The following is a 15,554-nucleotide window of genomic DNA, read 5'->3' as shown; positions in this document are numbered from 1 at the left end:
TTAAAATTCATAGTTAAAACTCTGAATTCTATTATAAAAAAAGAAAGTATGAAATTTTAGAAAATATTTTTTAAAAAAATTGATTTTGAAAATCTTGAAAATATTGAATTTTCAATAAAAATATTTAAAAAAGGAAAAAAGTCCATATATGAAAAATAGAATAAAAAATATTAATTATATAAAAAATTATATATTTCTGGGATAATATGTTATTTGTATTATTTTTATAAATTCTTATTTTCCTGATTTTTTTGATACAATAATTCGATTTGTTATGTTAAAATATTTTAAAATTTATAACTGTGACTAATTTATTTGATTGATATAATATTAAAATAATAAAAAATTAAATAAATATTAATTATTAAAACACTAAAAAGATTATTATAAATATTATCTTCTTTTCCATGATTTATTTTTATTTTTATACTTTTTTAATTTATAACTTACATAATTTCTACTAACTTGAGAACGAAGAATAACACCCCCTTTTCCTTTAATATATTTCTTATGTTTGTCTTTTTTATCATTTCCTATTTCTTTTTGTACACTTACATTACTTAAGGTTTTGTTTTCATAAAGAATATGGTTTTCTTTTGAAGCTTTTTTATTTATTAATGTATTTGCATTTTGTTGCTTTTTTGATTGTTTTTTAATAGAAGGTCGCACTATATCAAATTTAACTAAAAACATATTTGTGTATATATTACTTACATATAACTCTTCTTGATCGCTTAATTCCTCTTTTTTTCCACGTTTTATTTTCAGAATCTGATTTTTCTATAAGCTCGACTTCTTTTTCTGACTTTATAGCTGCTTTATAGTTTTCTTCTTCAATCTCTTTTAATACATTTTCGCCTGGATCAACGAAATTATCTTCCATTTGTCTTAACTCTTCTATTAATGAACTAAGACCTTTTTTGGATATTGATGTTCTGAAAGAAAATCGTGGAATAGTCGGAGAGGACATATCCACTACTTTTCTAAGGAATACAGGAGTTGTAAGAAAGTTATTTCTGTCTGGAGTTTTTAGAGTTTTTGACGGTGTTTGAAAAATGTTATTATTGCTCTTTTTGGATATATTTTCTGTATTTTTATCTACAACATTCACTTCATTTTTTTCTTCTGAAATATATAAATAATCATTGAAATGATCGAAAATTCCTATAGGTTTCCCTATTTTCTGTGGTGTTGGACCTATTTCTTCACAATTCCCATTTAAAAGCACTAATTCTTCTTTTTCAAAATCTTTTCCTTCTTCTCCATCTATATCTTTCTTATTTTTAGATTCTTTGTGTATTTTTTCTATATTTTGCTGATTTAAAGATATCTTTCCCGCTCGAATTTGATTGTATAGTTTATAATATTCCTCTATGCATATTCTTCAATATCTTATCTGCTTTTTTGTGCCTTATACTTATTTTCTTGTTTTTTTTTATGTCATCTCTCTTTGGATAACGGCCTTCTTGTTCTTTGAATTTCCACTCCCATTCCTTTAATTTTTCCCGCAGTTTTTGACGGTATTTTAAGAATCGTTCTTCCTCTTTTTTTTTACACTGAATTTCTTTGATTTCTCTGTTTTTTTCTTCTATTATCTCTTTCATTTTTATATAATGGTTTTACTTATTAATTTTGCGATGACAGCCAACCTCACGTTAACTTAAAGAAATCTCTTAACATCAGAAAAGTATTTTAAAACAGAAAAAAACATTTTATTTTTGTTAAATATGATATGAATCTCAATGATGATCAAGAATTTTCAGATCCTAGTGTTATTTTTGCATTTTATCAGAGGATTTTTCCGTTTAAGTGGATTTTCTATGAAGTAATTTTTTGAAGTTTACTGTGTTATTTAGATATATCTTTCAGTGGCTAAATAGGTCTTCAGTGCCTTCAAAAGCCTTTTGCAATCGTGAAATAGCTTTTACTCTGCAAAATGATGCATATTTACGCTATAATTCGTTTCCTACATATGAAGCGTTTCGTAAAGAAGTTTTAAGATTAAATCCTTCTCGGTTTGAGATAGGCCCTGTTTATAATGCAAATCCAAGGGACCGTAAAACTTTGCGGAAAGCAATGTTTAAGCCTCTTGAAAAAGAGCTTGTTTTTGATATTGATTTGACTGATTATGATGATGTACGGACATGCTGTTTTAAGACAGATATCTGCTCAAAATGTTGGTGTTTTATTACAGCAGCGATAAAAGTTATTGATTTGACTTTAAGAGAGGATTTTGGTTTTCAGCATATTCTTTGGGTTTATTCTGGACGACGTGGTGTGCATGCTTGGGTTTGTGATAAAAGAGCCCGTGAATTAAGTGATCAGAAACGCAAAGCTGTATCAGTTTATCTCGAATTAGTGAGAGGCAGTACAACATCAGGAAAAAAAGTTGATTTGAAAAGGCCTCTTCATCCTTCTATAAGGTTTTTTATATTTTTAAAATATCTACCTTATAATAGTTCTTTAGTCGGAGTCTTCGTATTTTAAAAGAAACCTTTCGTTCTGATATCCTTATTTCTCAGAATCCCTGGGAAAGTGACGAAGGGTCTGAAAAATTACTTGAATTTATCACTGATAACGGTATATTCCTTATCAATAAATAACACTTATTTATATAAAAGATCTTAAAGAGTCATTGCGTAAGAAATGGAAATCTTTTCCGAAAAGGTCTAGTTATAATAAATGGCAAGACATTGATAGTGTAGCTGAAGAAGGAGTTTCTAAAGTACTTTCTTTTTATTTGAATCGCATCTTAATATTACTAGAATCTTGATACTAAAGCTCTTTTGGCTGCTAAACAGGATATAATTTTAGAATACATGTATCCACGGCTTGATGTTGAAGTTTCTAAGCATTTAAATCATCTTTTGAAATCACCGTTTTGTGTACACCCTGGAACAGGTTAGAAATAAAGGAATGATATATGTTTATTTATATTGATTTAGGTAGAATATGTGTACCTATTGACCACAATTCACTTGAAAATTTTGATCCTTTTAAAGTACCTACTGTTACTCAATTATTACATGAAATCGACACTTGGGATAAAGAGCGTGAAGAAAATGATGGAATTTCAGAAACTTCAGAAAAACATGAGCATATTTCAGGTAAATGGGTTTATGAATTGCTTTTTTTTCTAATATTTATATCCAAGATTATGAAAAAACGTCGTTGAAGCCTTATATAGAATATTTCAAAAAATTTGTTTCTCTTATTATTAAAGAAGAACTTATTAATAAAAAAAGACAGGAAGAAAGTAATGGGTCTATTACACTTGATTTTTGATGGATTTTTCATAAATATATAATTATTAATTAGATATCCAAGTAATATATATAATATAAAGTTTTAATAAGACTATTCATTGATCTCTTTGATGGCCTCTTCTGATAAGTCTCCTATGTCTTCGTATTCTAAATGATTAATTTCTAAATTTTCAAATGATTGATCTGGTTTATTTGCTTTTTTACTTTGTGGAAGTTTCCTTGGAGGAATAACATTTAAAAAAGCCTTTTCCCAATCCCTGATTTCTATCCATTGATGCATTATTTCCAAAACTTGATTAATTGTAAGTACTTTTCTTGATGCCATTTCTATATAATTTTCAATTGGAAGTTTTGCTGTCCAAATATTTTGACTTTTAGCTTTGTTTAAACATAAATTCTATGAATTGTTACATAGCTCATTTTTCAAAAAAAAATGATTACTTTATATCTATTTTTATCTACAATTCCTCCGATAATATATATTTTATTTTTGTCTAGCTCATTAATTGTATTTTCTGAATCAGCTGTTAAATAAATAAATTCATTTTCTTTAAAGTCACTCCTTTCATGTAATGCAGTATAATTTTCTCCTAAAAACTCTATTCCTTGCCAAGCCATATGTTGGTTTTTTAATATTGTTCTCATACGTTCCTCGAGTCGTCCTCCAAAAGATGTTACATAAAGTTGAACAGGAAAAGAACTTCTTCTGTTATCTGAATAACAACGTGTTAATTGAGAACTTAAAGATACAATTTCCTATTGCAATTAATTATTTATTTATTTTTATGGTTATAATCATACTTTGTCAACCATCTTATCATCAAATTCACAATCAATAATTACTTTTATATTACTAGGTGTTTGATTTTTCTTTAATTTTGTAAACGGTATTTTCATTTCCTCGAGTTTTTTACGCTTTTCTATTTTTTTGATCTTTGCTTTTTCTTTTTTACGTTTACGCCATTCTGCTTTTGTTTCTTCCCATTTCTTTTGTTTTAACTTTTTTTTCATCATTTTTTTACTAAAATTTATGGTTGGTTCTTCTATTTTAGTTTCCTGTGTTGATATTCTATCTGAAAAAGTCTTACAAGACTTTTCATCTTTAACTTCAAAGTCTGACATATTTTTTAGAAATCTAAATCATGATAACAATAATTAAAATGTCTTTTGTATAATGTATAAATTAATTATTTGTAAATAATAAACTGAAAAAGATATTAATAGAATTTTGGTTTTTGCATTTTGTTTTTTGAAGTTTTAAAATTGTCAAAAAATTCGTTTAACGTATAGAAAAATAAAAATATGTTTGGTGTTTGTGTATAATTAATATCTAATGGAAATAAGTTTTGATTTTTATTTATTATGAAATATGATTTTTTTGAAAAAAATAATTTTAAAAATATATCTTTAAAGATTTTAGATAAAAAATTAAGATGTTTAATATTCGTATATAATTATTTTAATTATTGTATTTAATATATACAGTTGAAATTAAATATTTCAAAAAACATAATTTATTAAAATTTCAAAAGACAATGATTTTTGTATTATTAATTTATTGATAAATATTGGATTTATATTATTTTTAAAATAAAAATGACTTTTTAATTATTAATGCTCTATATATTTTTTATATAGAATAATTAATTTATAATGTTTGAATTTTGTTAATTATAACGTTTTTTATAATTTTGATTTTTTTTTAATCTATTATTTCTTGTGTAATTTAATATTGATTTTTTGTAAAATATAACTAAATATGATGAAAAATGGATTTTGGTATAAAAATATCAATGTTTTTGGAAATTTTTCAATGGATATAATTTTATAATTTTTTAAAATATAATAATTTGTAATAATTATTTTCTTTTTATTTTGTTAAAATTTTTATATTTTTAATACTTTAATAGAATATTTAAGTGAATATATATATTATCAAATATATTTTTAATAATTTTGATTTTTTATACTTCGTATGAATAATTTTTAAATAATCACATTTTCAGGATTTTATAAATTTATAAATTTATAATTTTATAGATTTAACACTTGAAAAACATTTATGATAAACCAAAAATAATGTTATGTTTACTTAATTAATAATATGAATGAATCATTAATTATTTGACAAGTATAAAAATTATTTTAATTAAATATAAATTTAAATTGTTAATTCTATAAAAATATTTTTTTGAAATATAATTTTTCAAAAAATAATTTCTATAGATCAATTTATTTTAGATATTTTTTCATATTTAATATAATATTATATACTCAAAGTTTTAAATTTTCAAAAAAGTTTCTAGATTTAGTTATTCACATTGAAAATATTTAAAAAAAATAAATTTAAAAAAAGATTGTTTATCTTTGCTAAAGAATAATTATAGAATATGATAACATATTATTTATATATATGTTATATATTAATGATACGCTTAGTACTATGATTTGATGAAATTGTTTTATAATATTTTTTTGTTATATATAAAATTTAGATATACTACCAGTGTATTAGTATATGTTCTAATTGCATTTAATATGTTTATTTAATATTTATACTAAATGGCTTGTTTTAATTGTTTTTTGTAGGGTGAAATTGTCTTTTATAATTTTTCTATTTATTATGAAGAGTATCTTTATAGAAGAAAAAGTATATGTTTTTAGGAAATTATATCTTTTCTAAATATTTTAAACTTCAAAAGATTTATTAAAATTCTTTTTTTTCCTACTTTTATGTTCTAATATTTTCAGATTTGTTAATCGTATGGCTAAATCTGCTTTAAAAGCTTCTAAAGAATTTATAACTTCAAAGGATTACAAAAATGCTATTTCTCAAGCACAAAAAGTGCTAGATTTTGACCCTTTAAATTATAATGCTTATGTTTTTCTTGGGATTTCTTATTTTAATTTATTAGAGTATGAAGAGAGCGAAAAAGCATATAAAAAGGCCTTAGAAATTGATAATGAAACTTATCTTGCATGGAAAGAACGTATTATCATTATGTTTATAATTATTTGACTTTTCATAGGGAATTGTTGGTTTATATTTTTCTCAAAATCGAATTGATGATTATATACATGCTTCTGTTAAATTGGCTACTATTTTTATGAAAAGGTTATTTTTTTAATCAAGATTTCATGTTATATATATTAAATCTCTTTCTAGAGATGAAAAGGATAAATGTTTTGATACTATAGAAAAACTTTTGAAATATGTTGAAGAACAGGGTTCACATAGTCAGGTTGAACATTTTTATGGTTTTTCATAAGTCAATAATATATATACAGATACTGAATACTCTTGAATTATGCCTTCCTTCTGGGATGTTCTACATTTATCTTGAAGGTCTTATTCCCAATGCAAGTGTGACATATGTAAAAATGATCAATATACTTGAACATTTAGAAAAAGAAAAAATGAATAAAGCAATAGCTAAACAACGTGGAAGGCTTGGTTTTACTCTTGAGGAAATTACTAAAAGTGTTAAAAAGGCTGTATTTATGGATTCAACGGTATTTTTTGTATATATATACATTTAAGTATATATTGATTTTTTGGCAGTTAGAAAAAATTTATGAAGAAACAATTAATTGGGCAGACGATGAAGAATTGCGTCGAGAGACTGAAATAAAATTGCTTAATCATTATTATGAACATCTTAAAGTTATTGATTCAGATGAAAAACCACTTAAAAGAGAAAAGGTTTTAAAGCTTGCACACGATATGGTGATTGTAAAAAATCCTAATGTTTTACCATGGATAATTTTTTTTGAGTGGAAAGATTTTCAAAAGATTGGTAAATTTTTGATATTACTATTTTATATCTAACCTGATTAGATGAATTAGACATTGGTGTTATTCAAGATTTTATTTCTTTATTTTCCGAGCATCCTATGTCATTGTGTCTTCGAGGGGTTTTATATTTGTATTCAAAATATTTAGAATCTTCCAAAAATGACCCAAATAATAAACGAAGCGATAATATAATTAATAATTTATTGGAAAGTATTTCTGATCAATTGCCTGATGATCATTTAGATGCTTTTATTGTAATCATTTCTTTTTCTAGTTTATGAATTAATATTTTAAAGGATGCGGCTGAAAAATTGCCAAATTCACCATTTTGTCATCGTTTTTTGGCTAGTTCTTATCTTTCTATAAAAGAATATGGAAATGTATCTATTGTTTCTAAAGCAGGATTGAATGCGCTTTCTAAACTTTCAGAGGAAACAGGATTATTACTTCCTTTGTATTATTTTGTTTTATTTTAAGATTATTATTAATTTTTTTAGTACACGTCAAGATTTAATATTTTATTTAGCTGTATCATATGTATATTATAAATCGCCAAAATTTCATGATGAAGCATTAAAATTATTTGATGAAGTACTTGAATTATCATTTAATAATGTTATGGCATTACATGGAAAGGCAATCATATTAGAAGAAAAAAAAGACTTTTCTTCTGCTGTGAATTTACTTTTGAAGGCTGCAGATTTAGAACCTGATAATATTTTAATTTTATCTGAAATTGCATGGTGTGAAATAAATATAAAAAAATATGAGGATGGGCTAAATAAACTTAATATTTGTATAGAAAAAATGGGAAATAATACAGTTCTTTCTAATCATGATAAAGCTGAAATTTTTTGGAAAAAAGGTGTAGCTCTTTGGGAACAAGGTTATTTAATTTACTAAAATATTAAAAAAATCTAATAATAACAGATGACGAATCAAGGAAATCCGAATCATATTCTTTTTTCATAACATCTTTGAGATATGATCCCAATTATTCACGATCGTTTGTAAATTTAGGGATATTTTATGCAGATGTTATGAATGATGAAAACAGATCTATGAAATGCTTTCAAAAAGCATTTGAGATAGATGCTGGGGAAATTGATGCAGCGGAAAGGCTTGTAATTGCATATGCAAAAAGAAAAGAATGGAATTTGGTAGAAACCATAGCAAAAATTGTTATTTCTGCAGATAGAATACATAGAAGATATTGTCATGATTTATCATGGCCACAACGTTCACTAGGAATAGCAGAAATGGTTTTTTTTTTTTAAAAAAAGAAATTATATATAATATCTAATTTTAATAGAATCATAAAAGATATGACAAAGCTATTATTCATTTTCAAAGTGCTTTGAAGATATATTCAAATGATCCTCATTCTTGGGCAGGCCTTGGAGAGGCATATGCTAAATCAGGGAAATATATAGCGGCATTAAAAGCTTTAAATAGATCTAAATGTTTAGATGAAAATAATTGGTATGTACAATATTTAATGGGAGATGTTCAGAAATTATTGGGGATGTACAAAGATGCATGTGAATCATATTATTCTATTCTTAAATCTTATCCAGATGAGTTTGTAGTTATTTTAGCATTATCAGAAACCTATATTTCTTGGAGTTCCGTATGGAAAGAAAAAGGATTTTATAAAAGATCAGAAGAGTATGCTATTAAATGTCTTAAAATAATTAAAGAGTCAAATAATAATTGTAGTAATAATAAATATAGTTATTCCTTGTGGACTATACTTGGTAAAGCATGTTTTTTGCTTTCTAGTTTTTTTGTTACTGATTTAGAATCATTAATTTCAATATTAAATACATTATATAATGAATATAATTTTGTTAATGATAAATTGGTCCCAATTATTGATAATTTACCTTTGGATCAAAAGGATTTATTTAATGATAAAAATCTTTCTTTATTGTTATGGACATTTTTATTTATGAAAAGAGCTGTTAGAGTTTCTGTGGAAAATAAAGTTGCACATTCAATGTCTTGGTATAGTTTAGGGCAAATTTTGTTTTCAATACATATTCAGAATGCAAATTTAGATAATTCTTGGATTAAATCTTCAATTTATTGTTTAAAAAGAGCTATTAAAATGTATCCTAAAAATGCCACTTTTTGGAGAGCACTTGGAGTAGTTACTTCAGTTTTGAATCCGAAATTTTCTCAACACGCTTTAATTAAATCTTTAAAATTAGATGAACAGGTAATTTTAATTTTTTGAAAATAAAATTTTATCTCTATTTTTAGAATCCTATTGCTTGGGGGGACCTCGCAACATTATATATGATAAACGGTGATTTTGATCTGGCGTATGAAGCATTTACAAAATCCCAAATAGCTGATCCAGATTATTGGGTTCCTAGAACGGGTCTGGGCTTTATATCAACAATAATGAATGATATTGCAGAAGCTAAGGAACAATTTGAAATTTCGTTTATTAATTCTTCTCAAAATATTGTAAGATTTTCGTCTAATATTATTTAATATTAATAATATATATCAGCCTATTGTAAACTATATGTATGTTACATCTTCTTATGATTATTTTAAAAAAAAATCACTTTCTGAATTAATAGGGAACCTTACAACTTATATTTTTGCAATTGAGAAATACTTTGAGCAACGTCCTACAGATTGTAATGCGTTAATATTGATGTCGTTATTATTGGAAATAAGTCATAACTGGACAAGATCTATTGTATTTTCATCAAAAGCATGTACTATTTTGGAAAAAGAATATGAAGAAAATGAAAATCCAGGAATTGTGATTCAGTTTTTGCATGCAAAATCATGTTTATCAAGAGCTCTTTTGGCAGATAAACAATATGAAATGGCTTTGGAAAATGCACAGGCTGTTCTTGATTTAACAGAAGGATCTGAACGATCTACTAATCGTCTATCATGTCATTTGGTAGCAGGTATTTCTTTATTTTATTTAAACAGGTTAGTTGATGCATTGGAAATGTTTCAAAGTTGTCTTGTAGAAACTAATGAACACCCTGACGTCATTGTTTTACTATGTAAAATCCTATGGGCAATGGGTGGCGAAGAAGAGCGTGATATTGCTCAGCAACAATTGCTTGAATGGTAAAAATTTTATTTCGATTGAAAAACATCAATTGAACTATATTTAGTATTTCTAAATACCCTAATCATCTTCCTTCTCTATTGCTTCTTGGTAGCATTAGTCTTTTAAATCAAGATTTCAAACTGGAGATAGAAGTTTCAAAATATCTTAACACTTTTGATTGGAATGAAAAAAAAAAATATGATTCTGAATATTCTCTTGAAAAGTATTTAGAATTAAAAGCGTATATTAAGGTAATTTCTTAATATCTTTTCATTTTTATACATTTAGTATAGGGTGATGATCCAAAATATGTATATCTTTCTGCACTTAATGTATACCCATCATCACCTATAATCTGGACAAGACTCGCATCAATAGACAATGATCCGGATGTATGTTCAATGGCTTTAAAAATCGCTCTAAGAAATCCTTGTTCACCAGAAACTTTATCACTGGCTTATAGTCAAATGTCGTCCATTTTTGACACTTTAAAAGCACTCCATTTAGCACCATGGATCGCTAAATACTGGAAAACACTTGAAAGGTATATATTATGATAATATATCTTTCCGTTACTGTTATTTATTTACCGCGGTAGTTTGTTGCTTTGTTTTTATTGAATGGAAAAAAAACGAAAAAAGTCTGCTGATAAAAACACTGACTTATTGTCGTCTTATACGTCTGTTCTGTATGTTGTTTTTCACCGTAATTAATTGACATTTGATATAGGAGTGCATCTGAAAATGTATCCTTTTCTATACCGCCTGAACAAGTAACATCTGATAATAAAAAAGATGATTTTTTATATATGAACAATGAAGCTACAGACAATGTCTGTTTATTGCAATGCTTTTTCTTAGTTAATATGTTTAGATCCGTTTAGATACATCGGAAGACTTGTTTGAACAACATTATATGAACACTCTTACTCAAGAATTTGAAAATGAATTGGATGAGCTAAGAAAGGTATGTTTTAAGCTGTATAGCTACTTGCGTCTCTATTAATGTATGAAGAGTCCTTCGTTTGATCCTCAGTCAATGCCTATATTGGTTGCTGCATTGAAAAAAGGTGTTAATATTTTTTCAGCGGAAGAAAAACAAAAAGTATTAGATAATCTTATGCGGGAAAAGGATAAAGGAAACAAAGGAAACATGAAAAATGATGCCTAAAGCACTGCTTTATTGTTGTTATTGTTCCATTATTTCATTTAATATATATATATATCATCCGTTGGATTGATGTTGCACTGGAGTACTGCTCTGCCATAGAAGTCTGGGTGTTCCATCTCGAATAGACCGTTCTTCTTCTTTCAATGCATGCTTGATTTTCTGTATTTCTTTTTCTATGTATTTTGTACTTTTTTTTAACAACTCTACCCGTTTCTATTATATTTTCAGCTAATGTAAAAAACATCTTATATAAACCTCTAACTCGTCAATGTGCTCATATAAACCCTTTAATTCTTCGCTTACTGGGCGAAGTTGCTCAAGCATTGGGAAAAGAGTATCTATCTGTTTTTACTTTATTGCCGTTTCATATATTATATTTATAAATCTATGTACCTGAGTACAAGTATTCATAAGCTGTGATTCTGTCTGAAGAACTGCAGCTTCTAAAGAATCCAATCCAGTCATCTGCTTGTATTAGTTTTATTTTTTGATTGGATTGGATTTTCTGGGTTTCAGAAAACAACCTTATACAACAAAGAATCATCTTTGAAACGAGACAGTTCTTGGGCACATTTTTGAATTTTTTCTAATATGCTTTGTATATCCAGATGCAATATGGGAGAATCCATGTTGATTGAATCTTTTTATGTACAAAATTGATCGTTAGTTTTTTCAAACATTAAGATTTATTTTATATATTGTTATTTTTTGTTATATCTACTTCAATTATACAGCCCATGCAACATCATGATGTCTTGACATGACTTTTTTATGCAAGTTTTACTCTATACAATGCTGTGTTGTAAATAATATTTGCCGGTATATATATATATATAAAGGTATCTAGATTGATGATTCAGCGGCTATATGTAATAGACCGTTGGCCTCGTCCATGGTTGGGTGTCCAAGGACCCAAACTATGGTTTGCATAGAAATCCATTGGATATGGATCTTTCCATTCAATCCCATCGAGTGCAATAAATGCTTCATATGGCGATAATAGTGGTGTAGGAAATGCATAGCCCCAATCAATTGACAATCTTGGACATGCAATTTGCACCCATGCCTCAATATCATAAAGCTGAGACAGCTTTGAGGGAAATATCTCTGAAATTAGCAATCTAATGTATTTTATTCCTTTTTTTTTCAACTGAGTCTCCAAGTTCTGAAAACACTTGTAAGCATGCGAAAACATACATAAAAATACTTGCAACCTCTAATACTTTAAGACTTCCCTGTCTTCCTAATGTGCCCATGATAATCCCCCATTTTTTTGCCTTTATGGCCTTCTCAATCGCCTCTTTTCGAAGCTTTTTCATATCTTTGTGCTCATAATACTCTCTTGTAAATTTCCCCGAATAAGGATCATATTTGTAAGCCGGAATCTGCGGATTTGCAATCATTATCGACTCCAGATGAAACCGTCCATCTCCAACATAAACCATTGCATCTACATCTCCCCCAAGAGTCGGTGCCGTGCATCCCAGGATTTCTCCCGGCGATAGCGGCTTTATCTGAGGAACTGTAACCCTGTATCCCGCTCCTTCTCCCTCCCTCGCCCCCTCCTTCAGTCTTCCCACAACATCATGGATCCTAGGCACAAACTGGATCGTCCCTACCAATGCTATATGTGTATTTGTCGGTATATTCGCCTTAATCGTCTCTACCATATGGTCCTTGTTGATCTCAATATCTACAAACACATATAACGTTCTGATCGACACCGAATCCACCGGAACCAAACAGGAATGTCCATAATGAACAAGCAAATCACATCCAAGCGCCTTTGCTGTATAATCATCCACACAGCATGCCTATACTCATAAACATCTTTCTTCTCACCCCCGTAAATCTACCCCATACGTTACATCCCCCATGATATACACTTCTACTCCACATATACTTCATATTCTGTCAATTTCACCCTCTTTCATGTATTTTTATTTCTTGCCTTTCCAGTATATCTGCTATAGTACATGCAAAAACCAGTAGTCCCTCAGGCATTTGCAGCCCCACTTTTACTATTAGATTTGCACTTGTATATTTCATACTGTATGCCTCGTTTTGCCCTGTTTTTCTGTATATTCCATACTGTTTTGTGTATCTCAAAGTTATAGTTTTCCGGCAGCTGTTCTTATCAGAATCCATATAAACCCTTCTTTGCCCGGGTTTTCCCCCGTTTTACCAGAGAAACCGCTTCTTCGATCACCTTGTCCTCCCGTATCTCTATAGGCACGCTGCTTACTGTTTTTTTCTGTGTATCCGTCGTGCTGCGTCCTAGACTCGTCAGAAAACGCCCAAACTCCGCTCAAAAGCGCGGAAAAAGCGCATACGTATTGCCCATGTGTTCTCCTCAATGTCTGCGTCTGTTTCCCCCTCTTCTACCCCTCTTTTACCCTCTTTTCCGCCCACAAACTGCTTTCTCCCCCCCTTTTCCGCCGTTTTCTCCATCGATCCACGCGATCCCCTCTCTCTACCTCCCTCTCCGCATACACCCCGTCTACCCCCCTCTGCGCCGCGCATACAGCCGCTCGATCCACGCATATACCAAGTGTTCTCTGTGCTGCCGCGTTTCTGCGCGTTTTTCCCGCGTTATATGCGCTTTTCCGCCTCTGCGCGCACTCCCGTTTTCCATGGCGTCTCCACTCCTCCTTTCCAAAGAGCATATTGTCCGTGTTTCTGCACAGACTCCGTTGCTTTCTGTCCGCACCACACTGATGCGTCCCTCTGCTGCGCTGATGGTTACCGTTGCGCCGGTGACCGCGCGCGCGCTTGGCGCGTGGAGCGTCGGCCTGCCGGTGGGTAGCGCGGGATGCGCTGTGCTGACGCATATAGTCGGGGAGCCGCGCGCATACAGTGGCGGCACTGCTCCGTCCAGCCGGTATCGACGACCTATCGTGTGATATGGCGCGTCTGCTTGGTGGGTATAGTGGTTTCTGGCATTGCTAATGCAGCAGCGACCCGCTTTGCGAGGCCGTGCTATGTGGGTGTGTCGCTCGGGCCCGAGTGGAGCGCATACACTGCGGCAGTCACCGACGCATGCATGCGCGTGGTGGGCGAGCATCTAGCACAGACTGCGCCGCACATGCCGTGCAGTGCATAGTACAGCGTGTATTGTGTGTACAGTGTATAATGTATATGTGTGCATAGTGTGTATACAGTATACCGCAGTTGCAGTAAGTATATAGTGTATACGTATATAGTGTATATAGTGTATATAGTGTAGTATGGCATGTATAGCATGTATGGCATACATAGTATATGTATAATATATGTATAATATATGTATAATATATGTATAGCATATATAGTATATGTACACCCGCATATGTATAGGTATGCGTACAGTGCGTACAGTGTATAGCGTGCATTGCATCATGTATGGCAGTGCATGCTGCGGAGGGGGTTGCCATGGCAACCTCTAGGGGAAGGGAGCTAAGGGAGACGAAAGATACAGCAGAAGCGCGGCAAGCCGGCGGGAGATGGCCTTGGAAACACGCGGACGCTCTGCCCTGCATGCACGGATGCAGGGGGTGGCTCTATCTGCAGCGGCCTGCGGGCGCATAAAGTTATGCGTGGGTTCGACGATCGCGATAGAAATATAAAGCGGGCACTGCAGGCAGTGCCAAGACATATATTTTATACATTATATACATTATAGATATAGTTAGCCGCAGCAAACAAGATTATTTTGATATGATTTCAGATATTCCATGTGGTGCATGTATAACCCGTGTTTGCCCGACTGCAGTGGTGGTCGGGTCAGTCTTTGGGCATTTGACGTCGTATCTCGTGTACGGACCGCTGTTTGGGGAGACATGGCAACGGGCAATGTGTCTTGACAAAAACTCGGAATTTTGGGCTTCCAAAGAGACAGGCTCTCTCAGTGTAATGTATGGATCTTCTGTGCTTAGTTCGGGCGTACAAGTATGTATTTTTTTCTTTTTCTTTTTTTGGCAGCACGTGCTTATACCGTGCACAGGCATACGCGATGGCTGCACTGCTTAAGCTTGCAGGCGGTGCTCGGTACAAAAATGCATTTTATATAGGAACACTTGTTTTTGCAGCGTCATCTTTGCCAGCTGTAGTTGCTGCATATACTGTTGAGCGGCGCCCCAAAGAATATATCTTTGTCAAGGCAGCCATAGGGCTTACACAGACAGTTGGGCTTGGACTCGTTCTTGCGAGCTATGCCTCGCGGTTCTCTCTATAGAACGGGCAGATGGGTGTCCCG

At 30.6% G+C, this 15,554-nt stretch overlaps 8 protein-coding genes across 8 annotated transcripts; 4 read left to right on the top strand and 4 right to left on the bottom strand.

The window, feature by feature from the left end:
• Window positions 1-393: 393 nt before the first annotated feature.
• Window positions 394-1,604, bottom strand: T551_03453 (uncharacterized protein; the record flags this gene model as incomplete). The annotated part of the gene is made up of 3 exons (XM_018375716.1): window positions 394-668; window positions 715-1,371; window positions 1,418-1,604. The coding sequence occupies 3 exons, from the start codon at window positions 1,602-1,604 to the stop codon at window positions 394-396; spliced, it is 1,119 nt and encodes a 372-aa protein (XP_018228065.1).
• Window positions 1,605-1,732: 128 nt separating this feature from the next.
• On the top strand, window positions 1,733-3,285 carry T551_03452 (DNA primase subunit PRI1; the record flags this gene model as incomplete). Its single annotated transcript, XM_018375715.1, has 7 exons — window positions 1,733-1,825; window positions 1,870-2,423; window positions 2,468-2,580; window positions 2,622-2,725; window positions 2,766-2,901; window positions 2,946-3,107; window positions 3,155-3,285. The coding sequence occupies 7 exons, from the start codon at window positions 1,733-1,735 to the stop codon at window positions 3,283-3,285; spliced, it is 1,293 nt and encodes a 430-aa protein (XP_018228064.1).
• A 72-nt stretch (window positions 3,286-3,357) lies between these two features.
• Window positions 3,358-4,388, bottom strand: T551_03451 (tRNA (guanine(9)-N(1))-methyltransferase; the record flags this gene model as incomplete). Its single annotated transcript, XM_018375714.1, has 3 exons — window positions 3,358-3,663; window positions 3,708-4,022; window positions 4,068-4,388. 3 exons carry the CDS (start codon window positions 4,386-4,388, stop codon window positions 3,358-3,360), a joined length of 942 nt encoding a protein of 313 aa, XP_018228063.1.
• A 1,642-nt stretch (window positions 4,389-6,030) lies between these two features.
• T551_03450 (SKI complex subunit tetratricopeptide repeat protein SKI3) lies at window positions 6,031-10,707 on the top strand (the record flags this gene model as incomplete). The annotated part of the gene is made up of 13 exons (XM_018375713.1): window positions 6,031-6,269; window positions 6,433-6,508; window positions 6,555-6,779; window positions 6,829-7,063; window positions 7,105-7,316; window positions 7,359-7,516; window positions 7,560-7,948; window positions 7,993-8,324; window positions 8,375-9,283; window positions 9,328-9,537; window positions 9,584-10,167; window positions 10,215-10,401; window positions 10,444-10,707. 13 exons carry the CDS (start codon window positions 6,031-6,033, stop codon window positions 10,705-10,707), a joined length of 4,020 nt encoding a protein of 1,339 aa, XP_018228062.1.
• Window positions 10,708-10,770: 63 nt separating this feature from the next.
• Window positions 10,771-11,320, top strand: T551_03449 (uncharacterized protein; the record flags this gene model as incomplete). The annotated part of the gene is made up of 4 exons (XM_018375712.1): window positions 10,771-10,838; window positions 10,880-10,982; window positions 11,024-11,116; window positions 11,165-11,320. The coding sequence occupies 4 exons, from the start codon at window positions 10,771-10,773 to the stop codon at window positions 11,318-11,320; spliced, it is 420 nt and encodes a 139-aa protein (XP_018228061.1).
• Window positions 11,321-11,374: 54 nt separating this feature from the next.
• Window positions 11,375-11,949, bottom strand: T551_03448 (uncharacterized protein; the record flags this gene model as incomplete). The annotated part of the gene is made up of 4 exons (XM_018375711.1): window positions 11,375-11,533; window positions 11,576-11,662; window positions 11,714-11,788; window positions 11,845-11,949. 4 exons carry the CDS (start codon window positions 11,947-11,949, stop codon window positions 11,375-11,377), a joined length of 426 nt encoding a protein of 141 aa, XP_018228060.1.
• A 227-nt stretch (window positions 11,950-12,176) lies between these two features.
• On the bottom strand, window positions 12,177-13,864 carry T551_03447 (diphthamide biosynthesis protein 1; the record flags this gene model as incomplete). Its single annotated transcript, XM_018375710.1, has 5 exons — window positions 12,177-12,485; window positions 12,535-13,134; window positions 13,307-13,453; window positions 13,506-13,597; window positions 13,654-13,864. 5 exons carry the CDS (start codon window positions 13,862-13,864, stop codon window positions 12,177-12,179), a joined length of 1,359 nt encoding a protein of 452 aa, XP_018228059.1.
• Window positions 13,865-15,016: 1,152 nt separating this feature from the next.
• T551_03446 (uncharacterized protein) lies at window positions 15,017-15,533 on the top strand (the record flags this gene model as incomplete). Its single annotated transcript, XM_018375709.1, has 2 exons — window positions 15,017-15,247; window positions 15,303-15,533. The coding sequence occupies 2 exons, from the start codon at window positions 15,017-15,019 to the stop codon at window positions 15,531-15,533; spliced, it is 462 nt and encodes a 153-aa protein (XP_018228058.1).
• Window positions 15,534-15,554: the final 21 nt, after the last annotated feature.

Source organism: Pneumocystis jirovecii, assembly GCF_001477535.1.
Source record: "Pneumocystis jirovecii RU7 chromosome Unknown supercont1.17, whole genome shotgun sequence".
Taxonomy (NCBI): Eukaryota; Fungi; Ascomycota; class Pneumocystomycetes; order Pneumocystales; family Pneumocystaceae; genus Pneumocystis; species Pneumocystis jirovecii.
This window is presented reverse-complemented; position numbering and strand designations above follow the sequence as displayed.